General features: G+C 49.3%; 1 protein-coding gene across 4 annotated transcripts in view; it reads right to left on the bottom strand.

Annotated features, from left to right (window-relative positions):
• LOC142004182 (tumor necrosis factor receptor superfamily member 10A-like) overlaps nucleotides 1–16,218 on the bottom strand; it is a 68,127-nt gene that overhangs the window by 4,974 nt on the left and 46,935 nt on the right. For 3 of the 4 annotated variants that reach the window (XM_074981663.1, XM_074981661.1, XM_074981662.1), the window contains 4 exons: nucleotides 3,061–3,205; nucleotides 1,878–2,009; nucleotides 520–634; nucleotides 227–315 (listed from right to left, as the gene is read on the bottom strand). In XM_074981663.1, the coding sequence (XP_074837764.1) occupies nucleotides 227–315; nucleotides 520–634; nucleotides 1,878–2,009; nucleotides 3,061–3,205 (481 nt within the window). Of the gene's footprint in view, nucleotides 1–226; nucleotides 316–519; nucleotides 635–1,877; nucleotides 2,010–3,060; nucleotides 3,206–11,517; nucleotides 11,769–16,218 lie in introns of those variants that run through there. The other variant, XM_074981664.1, reaches the window with a different exon arrangement.

Below are 16,218 nucleotides of genomic sequence, written 5' to 3'. Positions count from 1 at the left end.
CCCAGGAGAGATTCAGGTGCCGTCCAGCTGATTGGACAAGAGCCCACAGCCAGCAATGTGTGTTTCTACTGGTGGTGCACTTCAAATGTATTCCACACAAGGACAGAAAAAAATTTAAGGGAACCCTGATCTACAGCCCTGCATTCCACAGATACAGCCACAGCTCAGCATGCAGCTACCCATTTGGTAGAGGCTTGCATGGCTACAAACAGCCCTCTGCCCTTACCTGCTGCAGGAGGAGGACCGGTAGGATGCGCACACTGGATGTCACTTTGCCGTGTGCAGGAACTGACCTGCACTTCTCCTATAGGACAACTAGGAAAGAGACAGGAATCGATAAGCAAGAGGCCAGCCAGCCAAGGGAAGCCACAGATTTCCCTACAAGAGTCAGAGGCCAGCCTGAAGAGCAGAGCTATGAGATGCTTCTACCTCAGCATGCATGACCCACCTGCCTCCCCCATGCCTGGGACATGCATTTCCCTTGCTTCCTCCCCAATCCAGCACAGCAGCAGCTCTGACCTGGTTCTGCACCTATGACATATTTCACAGGGATGGTCCGGAGAGCAGAAGGTTCCATTCTTGCAAGCACACTGTGTGTTCTTGCTGCTGTTGCATGGACTCAGCTGCACTTCATCTGGAAACCACAGAAAAAAAAAAAACTGCTGTAACTCCACCCCACCCAAGCTCACTGTCAGGGCAGAGCATCCAACACAGCTAGCATCACTGGAGAACGAGCACAAAGCGCTGTCTGACGAGGTGCGGCTGTTACCTCTCTTTAGGCTGGGAGGCAGGGTGCCTAGTTCCTTCTTTATGGAACTAGGGACCCTGCCTGCTGCTGCAGCCAAGACTGAGTCACTTTTCCTCAGCATAAAGTTTACCCAGAGCACTTTGCCAAAGTCTCCCCTCTACTCCCCACCCTGCCATCCACTCTTGTAGGAGATGCTGGTTGATGGCTCTTGAAGGGTGGATGCAGAGTGTGGATCTTACACGTGTACATTGGATGGGCAGAATTCAGGTGTCGTGTTAATGCTGACAGACATTGATGTGGATTTAAGCATCCTCCCCAGTTAAATTAGTACAGCTGTAGAGTTATGGAGGGGGCAGGCAATGAAATGCTACATGTTGAGATTCAAAGCAAAAATTTTGTAACTGCTCAATACAAAAAGCAAGTAGCCTTAAACCAAACTCTAGTAAAGGTCTCCAGCAGCATGTTGTACAGATGGGCAAAGTAACACTTCAATCGTCAGTGGAAGCATTTGTTTGTGGTTCAATATGTGAAATGGGCATTTACCAGTGCAAGCCCTACCCCACCAGCCTCTCTGTCAAGCATATGCTTCATCTGTGCGCACAGCAGCTGGTCCACAGAGAGGATAACAGCCTACCACTGCTGCCAGGTGACAGTTATCACTACACTAACTCTAGGCTGCAGAGCTCAAGGTCTTCCATTAAAGCCCTGTCAATGGCCCAAGCTTTGTTATAGTGTAATATGCTAGGGCTGAATGTATCTTATTAGCTATATACCAGTACAATGGAGTCAAGGGTGCTATGCCTGCTCTGCTGTCCAAAAGCCAAAACTCCAATCCTGCCAGAACAGACCATGAGGAGGTGCTGTGCATGCAACTTATGCATATGCCCTCAGCCAAAATTCTGCACCCCAGAATAAGCCACTTATCCCCAGTGTAGAAGCAGCAGCAAACAGCCCCAGGCCTCGACCACAAGACTACAGTGGTAGGTACTGTATGAACAGAACCAACCACCTGTGCCACGGAACTTACAATCGCTCCAGAGTTTGGCTCAAACTAGAATGGCGAAAAAGCATAGTGAAAAACAGCCCTCGGTGCAGGGCAGGACTCCAGCATTGATTTCCTCCTCTGTACCTTTTCTGCAGACCCGACAACTCAGGCACTTGGGAAGCGCATTGGGGTACTCCGTGAATTCAAGCCCTTCTTTACACGGAGCACAACTCCCACTGGTGTTTGGGGTACTGCAGTGATCCACAAGATGGAAACCTGCAGGAAAGACGAAGGAATGTGAAGAGTCAGATACAGGACTGCAATGGGATGTGCATACCCCACACTAAGCCAGAAGGGGGAACACCACAATGTGGGCGGAGAAATTCCCACCATGCCCAGCCACGCTCGAAGTGCTGGGGCAGTAGAAAAAGGAAGCAACTCAGCTCATTCTGGGCTGGACGTGTGGTGGGAGAACCAGCCAAAGACCATGACAGAGGAAGCAAGAGACCCATCCCTCCTGCCCCCAGAACCAAAATAAGCCTCCATAGCCAACAGAGAGCAAATGGTGCTGAGGAACCTGGAGACCCCCCCCGAGAATTCATAGGCTGCCATGCCACTGAGCACGGTAGGATGTGACCCAGGGAGGGCTCAAGTGACATCTCAGCATATTTCCTTGTGACTCCCTTCTGAGCCAGTGGTAGACTGATCTGCCATCACCAAAGCCCTGCGTCAGAGCCCAGTGCAGTTGGGTGGGCCCCCGAGAGGCCAGGTGGGGAAGTCAGATCCCCCTGCCCCATTGGCAGCCCTTTTAAGATTGGCTCTCAGGCCATGTAGCCCTATAGCTAAGGGCTGCTCATAGACTTTGGCTGTCAGGCCATGAAGCCTCAGGGTCTCCTGCTTCAGACACTGGGACAGGCACCTTTGCTCTAGGCCTTGGACCATGGTGTTTGTGAGGTCTGAGATCACTCCATGGCTGTAACTGCCATGTCCACATACACTAAGCCTACACCCTTATGGGAGGAGGTGCAGCTACACTGCCACAAGGACAGAGTACACAGGTGGTATTCCCATGACTAAAGAGCTAGCGCTGCAGTCACAAACAAAAAGAGGCAAACTCAAAACTGCTAAGTGTGAACATGTCCCACACAACAAGTCATTAGACTGGGGAACAGGGAGTTAAGGTTAGGTTCCAAATGGCGTTTACATGGATACTCTAATAAATAGTCTGGATAACTTAGAATCACGTTGGAAGCAGCAGTGACAGATGCCGAGGTTCAAACAGCTCAGGCAGAGTACAGCAGACAAGGCAGCTCTGAGAGCCTTGTACCTGCAGCGCACTTCTTGCAAAGACGATCTTCATGCTTGTAGAAATCAGAACCCTCTGTGCTGCGACTCAAGGCTTCAGGGATCCCGCCTCTGCGGGCCCCCTCTGGATCCTGGGCCAGTGGGACGCATGCTGACGTGGTGCAACGCTGCAAAGATAAGACACCGAGGATCAGCCGAGTTGTGTGGCTGATTTGCCGAAGTGACAGCGTCTGGCTGAAGGCTGGAAAGCATGTGGAAGGGGGAAAAAAGCTGCATGGTGATCCTCCAAATTTAAAAATGAATTAATTAATAAATTTAAAAAGATGTGGACAAGAGAGAGGAAGGAATTCCAGGTTCTCAGCTGTGCTACTGAGACACCTTGGGCACTTCAGTTTCCTCTCTATGCGCACACTTCTTCAGGGACCTACAAGGGCCTCAGCCAGTGTTCCCTGTAAGCTGTGCACTTGGACGGCCGCTCAGAAGACATTCAAATGCCGCCCAACTAATTAGCAAAGCTCCTACAGCTAGATTTTTCTTTCTATGGGTGGTGCACATTTGCACTCACCTCAGTGTACATAAATTTATTCCACACATGGACAAAAATCCACATGTGGCTAAAGAGATTAGAGTGAACACTGATGTTAATAAACATTTCCTGGGTGTCCCAGATGGCCTCAGGATTATCAAAAGATCTTCTTATAACTGTTCTCTCCCACCTGTGTTCAGGGGGCATGAACTAAGGAGCCACTGGGATGGGGTGGAGGAAGGGGGCACACACAAAAGCAGATCTGACACACACACACTCCTAAGATGCTAAAAGCATGCCAGTTACGCCACAAGACAGACACCGAGAGCGTGCTGGGAGGGCTGCAAGCTGCAGCCTCATGACCGGCAAGAAGGTTCTCTGTGAACAGCCTTGAGAACGAGGTAAGCTTGAGTTCTTCCCCTTTGTCTGAACTAGGTCAGGAAATCCCACACCACATTTGGTGAGCTTAGTGCATTGCTTTACAAGCTTGGCCTGTGCGGTTTTCTCTGATTGGTCACGTGCAGGAGTTGCATCAGCACAAGAGCAAAGCTCATTACCTCACTTCAGAGATCAGGTTTGAGTCATTGTGGTGGACATATCCTGGACTCTCTTAAGACAAAATACTACCTTCCAGCACAGCCATTCCCTATGCAGGACAGCAGTAGTGTTGCACTTTTACCCGAGTATCTTTACAGAGTCAGGCTCTGTTACCTACCCCACTAGAAAACAGAGCATCTCATGCCTCAGTTTCCCTGTAGCTACTGCAGGTCATAAGGCCTGGCAGCCAGCTTTTCCAGCCTCCAGCCCTAAAGTTCCTGGGCAAGCCAGCTGGCCCAACAGGACGGGGAAAGCCCTCTTGCTGGGAGGAGACAGGAATCCAAAAGACTCCCAGAAGTCACCGGGTCTCTTGTCTCTTCTCAGCACAGGAGAGAAGAAGCTTTTGTAAGCGTTCTCCTCCGGGTGGCCCTTTCCATAACAAGCCCCCAGTCTCTGCCACTACCCCTTCCTGATGCTCTTCATGGAGCGTTCTTATTTTAGTCACACCTGAACAAAAGTATCCAACTGCAATCAAACTCCCCTGCCACCCACATGCCTGTCTTACCGGGAGAAAGGGAAGGAGCAAGAGAAAGACAAAAAAGGAGGTAGTGTCTGTCTACCTGCTATGGCTCAGCCCGGTGCAACTGCAGAAGCAGGTGTGGGGTAAAGGGGAATGTGGCCTCTCTCAAAGCAGGAAGACAAAGAAAGGATGAGCTGGGGGGGAAGTGTACAAAGACAAACATCCCTTAGATTCCCCTGCAGAGGCCCAGCTCAGCTACCCCCCTCCCCCCCAAGCTGAACGTACGAATAACTAATGGAACAATGGAGGAAATCCAGCAGCACTTTCTGCATTCCACAGGCCTTGATCATCCCTCCAAACTAAGCTTCGCCTCTCTTTGGCTGCCTTGTTGAAAAGATAAATTATTTTCCCACCCCGGCCTCTGGCACCACCTGTGCCAGCCCAACACAACACACAGACCTCTTCAGCATAAAGGAAAGTTTCCTGAGTGAGCCAGAGGCAGCTTTTAAAAATACAACCAAATAAACCTGTGCAGGAAGCCACGTGGGAAAGAGTTAAAAGCACGCGTCATTTCATAAGTGGCACAGAGGGAACACCCCCTACCCCTTCAGCTTCTCCCATCCCCCTCAACACACCAACACACTTGACTTTCTCTCTGTACAAGTGAGGATGTGAGCTAGGAAACCAGCTGCAGCTGGTTGGATGCACTAGCGCTCCCAACAGCGAGGATGACTCAGATCAGTAAACAACATTCTTCAGGCCAACCCTCAGTCCACAGTCCAAGAGCAAGCCCAAGGAACAAACGGAAGCGCATCAGTGTTGCCCTTTCAGGTACCCACTAGAGTAAGCAGCAGCAGCAGCTGCCGCCGGGGAGACGCTTGTTCTCTTCCAGCACACAGACCTTCTGCTGGATGGACAGAGTGAAGTTCATCCCAGGGTCCCCTCCGCATCATCTCAGAGCCACAGCCATCCCCTCGTTAATGCTGGCATTGGGTCAAAGCCTGACGTGGAGGCATCTACCACCACCTTGAGAGCCCCTCAAACACTGGATCACTTCATTCACCCCTCAAATGGGAGATGGCTGCAAGGGAGCTGCGTAGAACCGCCCTACGGGGTTTAGGGCAGGAGGGAAGGACACCACATGGACCTGTAACGGTGTGGGCAATTGGGATGGAAGTTGACCAGAACCTCCCGAGCCACAGGATCATTGATGCTCAGACAGGACATGAGTTACAGGAGCATCATCCCCTCAAACACTATTGGGTCACCCTACACCACATGCCACCCACAGAGCTCCCAGTCCCTGGAGGGTACCAGAGTCTCATGTGGCTGCATGCCAGCAAAGGCTGGGTGGGGACCAGGGAGCATCCCTCTAGAGACAGCGAGGTTACAAGCGAATATATAGATGTAACCAGGAGAACAGACACCAACTTGTGTCGGACAAGTTACTGCACCCCCCAGGAGCTGCCTGCCCTCTTCCAACCCTCCCTTGCAATGCAGGGCCTCTGTGTGACTCCTCCTCACCAGGGTGGTCTGTATGCTCCCCCATTCCACACCCCCCCCCCGAATTGGCAAGTGCTCTGTATGCTGGCCAGTCCCCTCTTCACCCCATACCACCATCCCCCCACCCACTTTTCCCACCTATCAAGGGCTCTGTGTACCGCTTCCCACATGCCTCCACTCTGTTTCCCCTGCCTACTGGGTTGCATGTACCAGGATTCCTATTCTCCACCTCTGCCAAGGGCGGTAAGTATATCCCCATCCTGTCACCTATTGGTCCAGGAGATTGTAACCTGACAACATTCTGTTCAGCAGGGGTACTCTGCAGGAAGGGGTCAATGGAGCCAGTTACTTGATCTAGACAATTGCAGGCATGCTTAAAAGTTATGACTATACTAGTCAGCTGGCAAGACTCCATGTGTCTCCCCCAGCTCCAGTAAAAGTGATTCGGGTTCTTGTCCTAAAACAGTCTCTGAAATTTTGGAGCTATCGGACGCGGCGTTCTAGAGGTATTGTGGATGATACAAATGGACAAACCAGAGAAGGGCCATCAAGTTGAACGCAAGTGCTTTATAACTCCCGACCAACAGTTTGCTTTTGCCTCTCAGTAACAGACCCCACCCAACCTGCAGTTACAACCCTGCAGGACAGACAGGTTACCCCCATTTTCAACCCTGAACTCTGAAGCAAACAGCTTAATCGACAGCTTAGGCAGGCCTCAAGCATCCAACTTCATACTTGCCAAGCAAGGAAGCTAATAGACAGGCACCAGACCATGCATAAACATGAGATAATGTTATCAGTGACACCCAGAGGCAGCCACCCCAAGGCAGCTCCCTAGCTAATCCGAGCCAAAGGATAAAAATTGAAACTGTGAGCCTCTGCCAAACACAGGGTACGCCTCACAAGGCGAGCACACATTAAATAAGGCCCGGGTACACTTGCGGGACCAAACTTTTGTTGTTCATGGGTCCCTAACCCCTTCCCTCCTGCCAACATAGCAAAACCTTACCAGGGGTAGAAGTATTTTGTCGACAAAAGTGCAGATGACCAGCTTTCATCATGCATTGGCTTTTGGTGACAAAGCTGTTTCAATACAAACTGTGTAGCGTAGATATACCCTAAGCCTCGGCTACCTCTGGGCTGCGACAGAGCCACTACTTTACAAGTTTGGAAAGAGCCACACAAGATTAAGAGACTTGCCCCAGGTCACACAGGGCAGGTCTATTCTACATTACAAGCCTGGAGCCGTCAGAGATGGACTCAGTGTTGAAGTCCATGCAGAGCATCTAGACTGCATAATAACCCTAAGCTCACAGTAGCTAGAACTGGATGTCACAGCACATACGAACAGACCCAAATTGTGCCATGCAGCCCCTCTGATTTTGGTCCCTATTGTAAGAAGATTGGGCTTGGACCCAAGTTGCAGCAGGATGTGGGGGTCAGACCCAGCCCAAGTGTTCGCTGAGCCGAGTCTCATTGATTTGGGTGTGGACAGGAGAGGCTCAGTGCCTGAAGTTAGTGTGGTACAGACGTATCTATACTGTGTCTTTGGCAGAATCCAGGCTATAATTCACACCTCCCTACTCCCAACCCTGTGTTTTGATCACAAGACGTTCCTTCTTCCCCAACTCCTTCCCACCCAGCGGAGACAACAGTGATGGACCGAGTCCCCTCCACTCAGAGGTGGCCCCTGCAGCTCAGGGTTCAGACACATGGGAAGAGGAGGGGTGAAGTGCACCCTGCTACCTCCCTCATCTGCCAAGAAAAACCAACAACAAGAAAAACCCACTGTCCAGGAGCCTAACCCAAGAGCCACTGAAGTCAACAGGAATCCATTCCTGGCCTGCAGCGCAATTGGCTTAGCTTTTGAGGCCTGTACAACACTGACTTTGCCCCAGCAGTTTACTCAGGTGCACATCTGGGCCACCTCAGGCACAGCCTGGCCAGCAGAAGTCCTCCACTGAGCACACAAAGCTCAAATGTAAATGGCACATGTCACATAGCTCGGGGAAGGCTTCTTGAGATAAAGAACAGGAAACTGAAATCATTCCCTACTTGGGAGATTGATGTTCTTACATCACTGATGCTGGCAATATTAATATGTAGCTGTCCAGGGCCACCCCGCCCAGCTCACACAAGATGTTTAAAAAAAACAAAAGGGGGGGGCAGTGCAAGCTTGGAGACTAAAGAGTACAGCTCTCCCGACAGAAGACAAGCCTTGGCAGTTATAGTCCATCAGGCAGACTGCAACTTAGCACAGTACGAGCATGGTATTCTGTGAAATTCATCCCTGTGCACAGAGCCACAACAAGGCCTGGCCACCACTTAATGGGTGCTGGATATGAATTCCACCAACAGCAACCTCAAATGTACAGTCCAGGAGAACGCATGTGACATTAGCACGAGTTGGATTATAACAAGTCTTTCCTGTGGCCCTGCTCAAATGAGGTTTGAAACAACATGAAAACAAGATTGGCTTGGAGCACTCCGTCACACAGCATGTGTTTATGCAGCACAGATGGAAACGTGCTATAAGCATAACCACAGTACCTGCAGTAACCCATGTGCAATACTCAACAGAACAGATCTGTTTTCAGTCCTTGGATTATAATTTATGGCCAATGCTGTTCTTGAGTGCTCCACTCCCTGCTTTGCTCTCCTGCCAATAAAACAAAGTATTGGAGCAAGAGTAGCCAGTTAATCTGTACTAGAACATAAGAAAGGCCACAATGGGTCAGACCAAAGGTCCATCTAGCCCATTGTGCCGTCCCCTGACACAGTCACCAACGCCAGGTGCCCCAGAGGGAATGAACAGAACAGGTAATCCATCTCCTGTTGATCATTCCCCGCTTCTGGCAAACAGAGGCTAGGAACACCCTCCCTGCCCAACCTGGCTAGTTGTTTGACCTATCCTCCATGGATTCACCTAGCAATTTTTAAATCCAGTTACAGTCTTGCCCTTTACAATGTCCCGTGGGAAGGAGTTCCACGGCACGGACTAAGCTTTGTGCGACACAGTACTTCCTTTTCATTTGTTCTACACCTGCAAAATCCTGGCACCACTGACGTGAACAACAAAACCTCCACTCCGCCCCGCCCCTCCCCAAGTCTCCCAGCAAATGCACAGACACTACTAAAATACACTAGTGCTTTTTTTTTTTTTTAACCTATTCATTATTTGGTGTTCTTGTGCTCTGGGAAGGAATAAATAACTTTTCTTTATTTACTCTCTTTACGCCAGTCAGGATTTTATAGACCTTTGTCATATCACCCCTTAGTTCTCTTTTCCAAGCTTACAGACTTACAACTTTCTGAACAAAGCTGTGTTGTTCACACCAGCTAAGGAAAGGATATAAATACAGCAATGAAGGATCCTGTGGCACCTTATAGACTAACAGAAAAGTTTTGAGCATGAGCTTTTGTGAGCAGACTCACTTCATCAGATGCTGTATAAAATACAGCTGAGTTTGTAAAGCACTTACAAGTTTACACAACACTTGCCCTAGAGATTACAGTCTGAAGTTTTTGTTAAGTACCCAAATGCATGTTAGGTGCTTTGGAGGGGAAAAAAGCCATACACTTGGCCCCAAATTATTACAGGTGAAAGCCTAGGGAGTAGTTTCCAGGTGGAGTTGAACTGAAGCAATCTAGTCACACAAGTTAGCTGACTCCAGGTGAAGTTCAGACACGACTCAGCAATTATGGGGCACCAAGAAGAGGCTGGAAAGGGTGATGCTAAGATATGACTTCAAGGTGAAACAGCACTTCCTAACTGTTTCATATGTATGTTGCTTGGGAGCTATTTTTTTTTTTTTTGTTTGTTTTGGGGGTTTTTTGCACTTTTTTTAAAATGTCATATCTGATGCAGCTTCTACCCAGCTACCCCAGGAAAGCTAGAACCTGAGAGATGAGTTCATAGAGGTTTTAACATACTGGACAGAGAACGCAAGGACAGGTGAGGGAGTGACAGGGTATAATGAAGGGGACTAGAAACACAGGGAAGGACATACAAAAAAAAGACAAGGTACAAGACTGCTGCTTAGGACACAGTTGTGGCTAGTTCAGTTTCAGCTGCAGCATGGACAAGGGCAAAACCCAAAAGCAAATGCACTGCCCATAGCCCAGTGGCCCCATTCTGGTCAGCATGTCAGGCTAGCCCGGTGGCGAACAAAGTAGAGGACAGACCCACTGGGACTGTGTGTGAAATTTCATAAGGGGGTGGGGGGGGCACACCATGATCAGATGCTGGGTCTCAGGCTCATCCATCTGAAATATGTTGTTTTTGTTTAAAAACACATCTGTGCATTCACATTTATATTCTGATGAATAAAGCTTTCTATTCTCCATACTTATTTTCTTACACGTGCCAAAAGGATTTTTTTTTCATATCAACATAACCGAAATTTCCATCCATTGGGATTACATTAGCAGAGCCCCTGCCCCCAAACTGTCTAATTGCAGGGACAAAAAAAATGGGGCCCTGATGTAAAAAGTTTGCTCATCCACAAGCTAGTCAAGAACGGCAGCTCTGAAGTGAAAGCCTGACCCCACTGAAGCCAATGACAAACTCTCCATTCCCCCTTGCCCTAGCAGTCTCCCAGCGAGGGTACATGCTTCCAAAATACACCAGGAAGGTCACACCCTAAGAACCACATTCCCCAAAACTCCAGCCTTCCTAGATTAGCAAGTAAGCTAGCAAGTCCCTGTGTAAGAGCAGCGGGCCAGGCCCTAAAAGTTACTAAGGCCAAATGCTCTCTAAATTGAGGGCTCAGGCCTCAGAAGAAACAAGGGCATCCACACGTTCTTGGAGCCTGCGGCTGCCGGTGACACTCCAAGCGGGAGCCATCTGTACAGGGAGTCTATGCTCAGAACCCAGGAGACTGGAAAGGCCCCCTGGCCTCTGGGACAGTTAGTTGGGGCTGAGCAGGGTACTTCCGCCAGGGTGCAAAGCAAAACCTGGCCCCAGCTCCCTGCAGGTACTGACTACAGCCTTAAGTGGCTGTAACCGTGTCACGGCAGGGTGCAAACCCACACCCCAGAGCAACGTCGGGCCTGAACCCCAATAAAGCACGAGGTGCGGGGGGGGGGGGTAGGACAGCCGCCACGTGAGCATTACAAGAGCTGTACCTCACCCCGGGGGGTTTCTTGTGACCAGCTCCCCTTCATCCCCCGCCCAAGCACGCCCGCTACAGAGCGGTTTCAAGAGCGCCCAGGCGAGCCCCCCACCTGCCCAGGTGCACACTCGCCCCAGCCCCGCCCCGCCCCGCTCCGCTCTGCGCGGCCCCAGCCAGGGCGAGGCAGGGCGCGCACAAGTCCGGGCACGTTCCTCCGCCGAGGAAGGGGCGCTACGGGGCCTCTCTCGCGCCGGAGCCCTGGGGGCGACCAGGACTCACCGCGAGCAGGCAGAGCAGCAGGCTGGCCCGCACGCCGGCCAAACCCGGGCCCATCTCGCCTGCTGGCCGGCCAGGGGCGGCACGCCTAGTACTCCGCTGTGCTGTGCTGTGCTGGGCCGGGCCGGGCCGGGCCGGGCCCTGCGTCTCCCTCCGGCTGCGTGCGCCTGTAGCCTAGGCACGGGGTCGGGTCGGGTCCGCTCCGCTCCGCTCCGCTCCCTTCCCGGCTCGCTCGGCGCGACTCAATTCCGCGCTCCGGCCGCTACTCGCACACGCAACATTTGAAGGGAGGCGGAGCGAGGGGCGTGCGCGGGAGGAACCTGTCGGTCGGGGTGGGGCCAAGCTCCGTGGCAGCGGCGGGAGGTTTGCAGAGGTTTTGGCAGTGCCCAGGGCCCACGCCCCACACCCCCTGCCTAAGGCTCTGGGAGCGGGGCTGGAGATGCTGAGGGTTGGGTACAGGCTCTGGCCGGGGGATAGGCTCGGGGAGGAAGTTTGGGGGCTGGAGGGGTGCGGGAAAGGGTGTAGGCTCCGGGAGACAGCATGTAGTGGCGGGCGGTACGGGGTGCTCCACTGACATCGGGGAAATCAAGCCCAGTGTTGCTTACCCGTATTGCTCACACTGCCACATGGCAAAGTCTCAGCCCGTCCTGGCTGGTGGCATTGAAACACACGTAACCTGCAGTCAAAACAAAAAAGCAGTCAAGCAGCACTTTAAAGACTGAGAAGTGCTACTTGACTGCTTTTTTGTTTTGATAGAATACAGACTAACATGGCTCTCCCTCTGTCACTGTTCACCATTATTGTTTTTATTTTATATTTTAAGGTGTAGAGTGTGTGCTATAGACCTAGGAAACTAGTTTCATGCTTTCAGCTAATCAGTTTCCCATCTTCAGTGTTGCAGGGAGAACATTGTTCCTTACCTTGAATCATGTTCTTTAAAACTCTGAGCGGGAACTGCTGGGGAGGATAGGGTCAGGGGCTGGGGCTGGTTATTTTATGAAGAGTGAAGTGAAAACAAACGGTATTAGGCTACTTTACATTTTTTTGGGAGGGTGTTTGTCTACTTCATCTTGTCTCTTGAGCTCCCGCCCTGGTAATGTTTACACACATGCTTGAGGGACTAGTCATGATAGCAAAGTCAAGCATGTGCGAGTTTGCAGAATCAGGCCTTGCAATGCAAGTTCCCCCAACACAAGGATTGTCTCTGATAAATTAGCAAAGCTCTACCAGCATGTACTGTTTCCCATCAACAGTCATATGAATGTCTTCAGAGCATCAAACACATATGCCGCATTTTACAAACAAATCAGAGATGGTTTGATGTTGGTATTAATTCCAGATCTTGAGAATAAGATCAGCAAAATGTGCTAAAAAGAACAAGAAGCAAAGACTCAAATGACAATAAGAGCCTGAGTTTCAGCTCTGAGTACTGTCATCTGAATTCGTGGAAAAATCAAGCCCCAAAGGAGTCTTCAGAAGTTTGGATTTTAAAACGTAAGAAGAGAATGAGCCTAGTGTCATTTTTATGAAGACGAGTAAAACGAATGATTTGAAAAGGCTGTGACAGTCTGTGTCCCTACATCTCCCCTTTTACAAAACTATAATGGCTTTTGTGCAAAGGTTACCTTGTGAGGTATCTTTGAAAACTGATAATTTGCTACTCATTGTCCTGGTAAAATACATGTGGCAACATTGTATATAAAGTTATAAGAGACTATTGTTACTGACACATTTTAAGGTCATGTCTACATTACCACTTAGGTCGTCAAAACTTATGTTGCTTATGGTTGTGAAAAACATACCGAGTGACATTAGCACATTTCACCATCACCTTTCCAGCAACGTGTGGAAATGTTCACAGTGCTACGTTGGTGGGACACCTCATCCCACCAACGATGCTATTTCACTCATTGTGAGTGGTTTAATTATGTCATGATAGAGTGGTAACATCAGTAAAATATGCTACTGTAAGGGGTTTCATATAGACATAGCTTATCTGTGGGAAAACAGCCTCAAACCAGATCCTCAGAGGGAAAAAAGGTAAACTGATGCTTCAGATGGGTGTCAACAAAACTGAGCAGATGATCACCTTGTATTAGCTGAAGTTTCCCTGTCTCCACACACTGGTTGTCTCCTGAACCTGAGTTGGAGGTTATTTTCAGAGAAAAAGAGAGCTTTAAGAAAGATTAAGAGCAGCCCCAAGATATATCTTCCTTCAGTTCTGTTCATGATATCAACAACACCAAGAGGACAAGGAAATTAACACTGAATGAGGGAGAAGGTCCTGGGTGGAAGGAATCCAGATGGTAACATTGCTAAAGCAACGGCTGAGAGAAACCTTTCCTTTTATTTTAATTAGCATGTAAAGTAGGTTATTCGATACATGTTGTCTTTTCCTTATTTGTTGCAACCAGCTTTTAACTTTTATACTGCTTTACTTGTAATGGTTTAAAATCCATCTGTCTGTAGCTAATAAACTTGTTTTACCTAAACCAGTGTGGTTGGATTGTCGTGTCTCAGGAACTCCATTTGAGATAATGAAGTTTGAGCAGATCATTAGCTATTAATACAAGCACTCTCTCTATATGTTTGTATCAGCCTGGAGTGTGCAGGGCAGTACAACACACATTTCTGGGAAAAGTCCGAGACTTGGAGTTGGCTGGCCTTGCCCGCAGAACAAAAAAGCAGTCAAGTAGTGCTTTAAAGACTAACAAAATAATTTAATAGGTGACGAGTTTTCGTGGGACGGACCCACTTCTTCAGATCTGAACTTAGTGGTGACTCACATGCTGAAGAACGTGTGAAGGGCAGACAAATAGTTCTCACACCAAAGCAACATAAAAAGCACCACAACTTGGGAACTGAGGGTTTGGGGTGCCTTTGGCAGTCGACTGTACCTTGCGGAACGTCACAGAATCCCCCAAAGTTTTCTAGACTTTGTATGGGCTTATGCGTATTTGTTTTCCTAGGAAAAGCTTAAGATGTTAGTTTTGACCTAAAGGGCCAGGTCATCTGAAGCTGCTTAGAACCAGTCAAAAATACGTAAATGTTGTCATGAAAAATGATGTTGCCGTTTCCGTTTCTCAGGGTTGGAAATAGACCCATCTTATTATAATATTGTTGTTACAAAATATTTGTGACACTTAAATCAAACTGATCTTTTTTCCAATATCAATTTTATAAATTATTTATTTGCTATGAGGAATAGGAAAAAATCTATTTTTTCAGTAATCAATTTTAATACAATTGTGGACCATGGCAGTTTGAATTTTTGTTCTCTTTTTAAAGATACCAATAGTTACTGAAGTTTTTCATTTTTGATGTAGAAGGGGAGAAACTGCTGCAAAGATTTCAGTTCTCTCTAGTGTTGCTAAATATGCAAAAATACCAGGTCACAGCAGCTGCTACTAATGCTAATGTGGTATTTGTTTGGTGAGCTCAGCTATTCTGAGCATGGCTGGGGGCAGATAACTCTGCTTTCTAAGGAAAATAGCATTTACACTGGTATTAAGACCAGTGGAAGTGAATCTGGATTCAGGTTCACATAACTTACATCTCTGCAAAGTGGTTGTAAAATGCTGCCATGTCAAAATAGTATAAAGACTGCCCAGAATGCAAAGTAATGCTGAATCTGTTAGTCTGCCCTGTTACCATGTCTGTTCATAGAATGCACAGCCCTGTTCTCTTCTATTCAGCATTCAGTTCTTGGACTCAAGGGGGGATTTTCACTGAGATCTTCTCGGGACAATCTATTTTAAACTTGGATTTTCTCCCATTGCTCAATTAGCTCATCCCCAGTCACCGTTTTATAGAAACTGAACACTTGAAGGCAACCTTGTCTCTCTGAGTTAGAGCCTAGCCTTGGAAGCTGTAATTTGCTAATCTCTCTCCTGCTACATCACAGGGTCTGGCAAATTCAGATTTGCGCCAGCTCCATCCCATAGCTCAGAGCTCTGGAAGTGCAATCCCACCTCTCAGAGGAAGGGTAAAATTTCACCTCTAGCTGCCTCTCCGAGCATCCCCTGACGTGCAAATCACGAGTTGCTTTGGCAGCAGTTCAAACCAACTGCAGGCTGATGATGCAATGGCTAACTCGAGAGGTTCTGAAACAACCACTCCTCCCAATTCTGTTAGTCAGGGGTGAGGAACTTATGGCCCACAGGCAGGCTGCCCTGGCTTGCCCTGATCCAGCCAGCGAGGCTCACGACTTGCGCCTCCCCCACAGCCTCACAAAGTGGTGCAGACTTGCAGGTCCAATCAAGCTCAGGGCTCTGTCTTGCAGCAGGAGGAAGCAGCTCTGCAGGTTGCAGGGAAGTGCTCCCTGCAGACACCACCCCAGCTGCTCCCCTCGGCCAGGAATCCCAGCGAATGGGAACAGAGGGGCACAGCACCTGAAGGGAGCACTTCCCTGCAGCGGGCAGAGCCACACAAAGCCCCCTCTGTCCTGAAGCTGTCCAGGTGGGCACCACAATCCCCTGTCCCCTCTCAGCAAGACCCTGCACCCCCATTCTGCATTCTGAGGTGGGGGGCATTTGGGGTTTTTTGCTTCTCACTTACATGTGACCTCCCCACTGATTTTTCTGAGGGTCAGTGGCCCCTGATCAGAAAAGGTCTCCCATACCTGCTATGTTACGATAGCATAATGGGATGGGAGAGTCTCTACAACAGGAGTTACCTCCAAAGACAGCTGGCCTCAGGAAAACA

This window comes from Carettochelys insculpta, chromosome 31 (assembly GCF_033958435.1).
Source record: "Carettochelys insculpta isolate YL-2023 chromosome 31, ASM3395843v1, whole genome shotgun sequence".
In the NCBI taxonomy this organism is placed as follows: domain Eukaryota; kingdom Metazoa; phylum Chordata; order Testudines; family Carettochelyidae; genus Carettochelys; species Carettochelys insculpta.
The sequence above is the reverse complement of the archived record's forward strand: the minus strand, read 5'-3'. Positions and strand labels throughout refer to the sequence as shown.